A 7,078-nucleotide genomic window follows, 5' to 3' on the forward strand; every position below is an offset into this window, starting at 1 on the left:
ATGCCTCGTTTTGGATATTTGTTTCTGTTTTTCGCCATCACTGCTGGCGGGTTAGAAGTGGATATAACAAACGACGAAGTGAAAGGTTTAGCTAGTAACAACTCGTATGTTGCTAATGGCCAGCCGGCCAGTCTCACTACAGAAAACAACGTAAGTATGGACATAAATGTAAAGTGTAGCTCATATTTTTTTTTGAAGTGTTGACAATATTTTCTATATTTTATATGTGTCATAATTTTAAAGTGTAGCTCATAATGTTAAAATGTAGCCAAAATTTTCTCTAAGAAAATATTAAAAAAAAAAGTCTAGCCCATATTTTATATAAGACATAATTGTAAAGTGTAGCCGAGGGGTCTCCAAACTTTTCAACCCAAGGGCCCCATTAACTATCAAATATAAGTTCGGGGTCCAGAGTTTCTTCCAGGCATCTCTTCTTCAACATCTCTTAGAGGTGGTAGAGCCCCCCCCCCCCCTGAAGAACGTCTCTTAAAAGTACTTTGGCGCAAAACTTTAAATATTAGGAAAGTCTTCCTTGGGCAAAATCAAATACTTATAAAACCCACCCGCCCTTATTTGAACTTGTTTTTAAAGAGGTCATTTGCTGGGCAACTGGCCACATTTGCTTCAATGGTATTTGCACCCAATGCTACATTTTCCATTAGTTTTTAATGTTTTCTCAGCCACCACCATAAACATTTTTTTCCGTGGACAAAACAACCTCCGCGCGCGGGCCGGTTGAGAGGACCTCGCGGGCCGCATTCGGCCCTCAGGCCGTAGTTTGGAGACCCCTGGTAGCCAATCATTTTCTTTGTGATCACATTCATTCATAAATATGTGACATACTTTTCAAGTGTAGCCCATATTAAATATGTGACATACTTTTCAAGTGTAGCCATAGTTTGGTGTGGCTATCAAATGTCCTAAATGCTGATTACCATTTGGGCTTGAAACAGTTGACCAATTTTTTTTTCTTGATGTTTTTAATATAGTATCTACATATCTAACTTTAGTCAGAACTTAAAAAAAAAACATTTCACTTGTGTCCAATCTATATATATAATTCTCTTCTGGGAGCCGATAGAAAACAAGCTGCAAGCGCGCCTTACAGTCCCCTCTCTTCCTCTCTATCGCTACCACCCCCACCCCCTCACATGGACTGGTGAGCTGCGGTTCACGCTGTTTACATTTTACAATCATATTGACGGGTTTGGTGACGGCTATTAGGGGCAGATAATTTAGTTTTTAAACATAGAGGAGGTAACTAAGAGGAGGCTGCTTTCACGGGGGGGGGGGGGGGGGGGGTTAGTGATTTTAAGCAAATATTTTCAGTGGCAGCATTGGTACTGTCGAATTCACAAATTATGAATTACTGAAGGGTAGAAAAAACAACAACTAAATAGCGGCGTATGGTACACCGCGGGTCGGCTCGTATAAGATAAAGCGCTTTGCGCTTCAACTCGCTAATCTCGGCTGTAGACTAGCCTATTGTAGACTATATAAAAGAGGGCAAACTCATTTCTTTTTGTCGATTTACTTCAAATACAAAATTATAAGAATTTAAATTTTAATCTGATTTTCCGATTTATTTCCAGAGCCATATGCCTGTTAACGCGGGCACAATTTCAAAAAGTAAACAGAACGTTTCTAAGAAGATGTATAAACTGAGAAAACAGATGAAAACAACCCCAGCCACGCGCGCTTCGGGTGTGAATAGAGCGCCCCCTGTGAAGAAAGAAAACAAGAATAAACACAAAAAGGAGCGAGACACAAAGAGGCAGAACACGGGTAAATCGCAAAGAAAGCTGAACACAACTGGCCTGATGAAAGAAAACATAGATCAGCACATATTCACACAATCCAACAACGATTTCACAGATGAGAACAAGTTCAAGGAATTTAACAACAACTTAACAGATGAAAATAAATTCAATAATTCTAACAACGACTCAATAGATGAAATAAAATTGAACAGATCAACTACAAAGCCTACTGAAACAAGTTCAAAATCATCTGGCACTAAACTCTATCCGGACGTCCAAGAAATATCAACACAAACTGTAAGCCAAACTACCTACGGGAATGACAATAACGAATTGGTTGAACCACCCTCTTACGATACTACATATAATGCCACATCACTTGATACAACTTCAGGAATGGCTGCAAAAGACAATAAACACAATCATGAGGTGGTTACTCTAATAAATACACAGCGAACTTTCCAGAATGACAGTCGCGATTTAACTGAATCGTCCGATGATATCAAAACAACATCAACTTCTGATACAACTTTAAAATCGGCTCCCAACGAAACACTACACAACAATATCGAGTCAAATCTAACAAGTTCGCAACAAATATCTCAGAATGACAGCGATGATATAACTATAACCGAAACACCAGATAAAAACAGCAAGACTACCGTTTCACATTCGGAAACAACAATGTCATACTTAAAACCAAGTATTGAATCTTCCCCAAAAGAAACCGAACCGAAAACTGATGAAGTAACAGTAACTATTTACCAGCAAACCTACGAAATTGGCAACGACGATCCAGCAGAACGCCTAGATAAAAATAAATACAAATTAACTACACCAGAATCCTTAACCATTAACTCGTTTAAAAAACATGCTAAATCAGCCCTGAAAGACTTCAAAACAAAAAACGGGGCGGTAACTCGGCCTCTTAATAAACAACAAACAAACGACGATAACAATTTAGAAGAATCGTCATATAAAGAAAACAAATCCGCTGGGTTATTTCCCCTTACAGACAATGTTTATGACACCTTGCGGTTAGATTTTGAGGATCATTTCTTGCACTTCTCACCGAATTACACTGAGTATCCCAACGACGAGAGCAGTGGTGAGTTATTCCTCTTTGATTTGTGTTAATTGTTAAGGTAGAGAGAAATGACCTACTTTGTTTCTTCTAGAGTTTTTTCTCCGCCGGTGGGGGGGGGGGGGGGGAGAGCAGTGTTTCTTCCAGACTTTTTTCTCCGGGGGGGGCACTTGAAATTTTCGGGGGGGGGGGGGCGGTAGACTTTCTTCGGGGCGGGGGGGGGGGGGGCGGACACTGTTAAAAGTATATATTTTCTATATAAATCATATAAATTTCATTTCGTTCGGGGGGGGGGGGCGGTAAAATTTTTTCGGGGGGGGGGGGGGGGGGGCTTAGCCCCCCCCCCGAAGAGATGCCTGGAAGAAACTTTGGGGGAGAGAGAGAGAGAGCGGACTAAATTTTTCGGGGTGGGGGGCGGACACTGGTAAAGTATATATTTTCCACATAAATTCAATTTCGTTCGGGTTTGGGGGGTAATCCTTTAAACATTATTTTCTTACTAAAAAGTCGTTTATAACTAGTTCTTGTATCTTCATATGCAGATCTATCCTTGCGTTGTTTTAGTTTAGAAGTAATTATTCTTTTTTAAGACATTTTTCCCCCCGAGGTGGGGGAGGGGGGAGAGGGGGGGGAGAGAGAATTCTTAAGTGTGACGTCATCTTACGGGAGTTTTGACATTTTGTGACGATACAGGAGGAGTGCAAAAATGTACTTTAAAAGCGTGACGTCAATGATGGACGAACCCCTCCCCTTCCCCCCTTTTCGTAATTACAGTAAACTCTATCAGAAATCGTTTTCAGTACAGGGGCGGAACTACAGTGCCGCCAGACCCCGCAATGCGGGGGGGCCCACGCCATTTAGGGGCCCACGGCCGACCATAAAAAAAATTGTTATAGTTTAACAAAAAATTTCTTGCATTTTTGACTTAATGTTTGTTTTGTAAAAAAGATTACCCTAGCTGCGGTTGGATTATCTTTATTCTATAGACACCACCCCTTGGTCATTTTTCCTTCGTTTTTAAACCAATGTGAAAGCCGAGTCCTCTTTCTCCTACAATCAATCTTATAAAAGATAAGCAAACATTCAAACCACTTCCATGACTTATTTCCCTTTTTTAAATAGTCAAATAGTGATGCCCATAATCCTCTTTTTAATAGATTTGTACTAAACAAATTAAAAAGCAATTACTTCTCCTTATTATTATTTGTTTATAAATTATTTACTAAAGAATGACATTGTATAAAAAGAAAATGTATTTAAAATTTATAAAATAAATACAAAAAAAACATAAAAATAAACATGACACGAGACACCATTATTTACAGAAAGCTTTCATGTTTAATATTCTTTTGTTTAAAAAAAAACACATGTATTTCTCAAAACACGAACAGGCTAGCAATAAGTATCCTATGATCGTACTCATATATACATATATAGGCCTATATATTTATATGGGGGGGGGGGCTTAAAAATTTTTTTTTGCGGGGTGGCCCCTTTTTTCTAGTTCCGCCACTGTTTCAGTATCTTGAAAATATCAATAGTGTGTATATCCGTACGTAAAATATTTCAATCAAAACTCTAGTATAATCAAGTAACGTGTAGTTCCTTTCCCTTTCTTCTCATAGGCGACGTTGATACCGCCAAATCAAATTTGGTAATTTTGTCCTTACCGCCCTTGACGGAATCTATGATAGTTACCGCCCCTTCATTTCCCACTTCAACTTCGCTTTTAAAGACTTCCATTTCTGCTTCTGTAGTTAAAGCCACCATTTCTGCTCCAACAGTTCCAGACGACGCTGGGCAGGTTGATAAGAACATTCTAGACAACCGGTTTCTTGATCACAGGTGAGAAGATTTGAATTGAAGCATTTGTTGTATTTTTTAAAACGGTGTCCTCAACAGTTTCATTCAAACATTTAACATCTATCTTGCTCTGGGTAGCGGGCATTTGTCTTGAAGAAACTAACCAGAGAGGAGGGGGGGATCATGAATGATGTTTAAAGTGGGCATAATATATATATATATATATATATATATATATATATATATATATATATATATATATATATATATATATATATATATATAATTCTATTTAAAATTTATTATAATACATTTTGTTGAGGGAGGGGGGTAATGCCAGAGGCGTAGCAATGGGGGGCAGGAGCGCCGACCTTAGGGGGCGCCAAAATGGGTTGTAAAAACAAATTAAAATGTCACTTTAGCTGCATTTTTGCAGTTTGGAAGGGGGAGGGGGGGTGGGCAAATAAAAAGTTTGAGGGGGGGGCTGCAAATCGAAAGTTTGTGCCTGAAAGAAACACTTGTTGTCAATAAATTAAGATGAAAAGTTGTAATTAGTAATTCATTTTCTCAAAATAATAATAATATGGCCAACCCAGCCGCATATGTTTCCCTAAAGTAACTCAGGTACTCATCAGAGCTGGTTGGACACATACAGTGGCGTAGGCAAGGGGGGAGGGGGGTTAGGGGGTTATAACCCTTCCCATGGACTCACACTCCTATATATATATATATATATATATATATATATATATATATATATATATATATTTTTTTTTTTTTTTTTATACATATGAAAAAATATTTGAACCCCTCCCATGACCAATTCCTGGCTACGCCACTGGACACATACATGTCCTCCAGACTCTACTCCTGATCCAAACTCTAGACATTCGGGTTAGCAGTTGTAGCTTTACCATCCAACCACACAGTCCCCAGTAATAAGTAATTATGAGGGGATATTTTCTTCTCTGTTTATATACCAACCTTATTCATTGACTTTGCAGATACAACAGGTATTCTGATTTGAAAAACAACTCAGTGAAATTGCTTGTCGACTATTACAGATCATGTAATGATTGTATGGGTAAGTTTACCTGCTAAACTGCATTGTTTGCCCAATTACATGTCACTGTAAACATTTAACCAACCAAAACAGACTATGTTTGTATGGGTAAGTTCACCTGCTAAACTGCATTGTTTGCTCAATTACATGTCACTGTAAACATTTAACCAACCAAAACAGACTATGTTTGTATGGGTAAGTTTACCTGCTAAACTGCATTGTTTGCTCAATTACATGTCACTGTAAACATTTAACCAACCAAAACAGACTATGTTTGTATGGGTAAGTTCACCTGCTCAACTGAATTGTTTGCTCAATTACATGTCACTGTAAACATTTAACCAACCAAAACAGACTATGTTTGTATGGGTAAGTTTACCTGTTAAACTGCATTTTTTGCTCAATTACATGTCACTGTAAACATTTAACCAACCAAAACAGACTATGTTTGTATGGGTAAGTTTACCTGTTAAACTGCATTGTTTGCTCAATTACATGTCACTGTAAACATTTAACCAACCAAAACAGACTATGTTTGTATGGGTAAGTTTACGTATTAAATTGCACTGTTTTTCTCATTCTTATGGTGCTGTACTTTACACAAAAAACCCTATACAAAACCTGTCATTTATTTTTATTATCTTTATTTTTTCTAGTAATAAAAAGTTAATTAAGGAGTTTTCATAAATGTTGTTATTCTTCTTTGAAGATTCTCTCCTCCCCCCCCCCCCTACATCATCAGAATTATCTCAAAATATAAGACCTCCACTACCCTAAAAATAAGATCACACTTTTTCCTACCCCCACCCAACCCTACACCTTCCTGAGCTAGGTCAAGGTTAGGTATTTCAATCAATTATAATTACCTCTTACAAAGTCCTTTAAAACTGCAAAATACCTAAAATACATTCTTTTTTAAAACCTGCAAGTTTGATGTCACTATTGCATAACCTAACCCCCACTTGTAAAACAACATCACAAAAGTTTCCGCACCCCCTCTTCACACACAGTCACAAGTGCATTGTTTTAATTACTGCTTCTAATTTTTATAAAAACTAGAAACCTTTTTTTTTTCTAAACAGCTAAGGGGCATAATTATTCAAATATTTCTATTATAAAGTCTATTTATCTAAGTTTTTTTTTTTAAACAAATACATTTATTTTAATTACTTTAATTAAGGACTTAATTGTTTTTTTTAATAAATACATTTATTTTAAGTATTTTAACTTTAAAATAAGGATTTAATTGATTTTTTTTCCAGTAATGTATCGTGAAGCTAACTATCAGTGTCACAACTATGAAAATGAAGCTGCTGAATTTCAGAAATGGTCCAATGAATACATCAACATCTTGCGATATGGCTGTTC

The 7,078-nt window shown here is 37.3% G+C and overlaps 1 protein-coding gene across 1 annotated transcript; it reads left to right on the plus strand.

Annotated features, from left to right (window-relative positions):
* LOC131928604 (putative uncharacterized protein DDB_G0282133) lies at positions 1-2,897 on the plus strand. Its single transcript, XM_059284703.1, has 2 exons — positions 1-150; positions 1,593-2,897. Exons 1-2 carry the CDS (start codon positions 1-3, stop codon positions 2,895-2,897), a joined length of 1,455 nt encoding a protein of 484 aa, XP_059140686.1.
* Positions 2,898-7,078: the final 4,181 nt, after the last annotated feature.

This window comes from Physella acuta, unplaced genomic scaffold, assembly GCF_028476545.2.
Source record: "Physella acuta isolate Inbredline_101_S28 unplaced genomic scaffold, ASM2847654v3 ptg000009l, whole genome shotgun sequence".
NCBI classification, from domain to species: Eukaryota; Metazoa; Mollusca; class Gastropoda; family Physidae; genus Physella; species Physella acuta.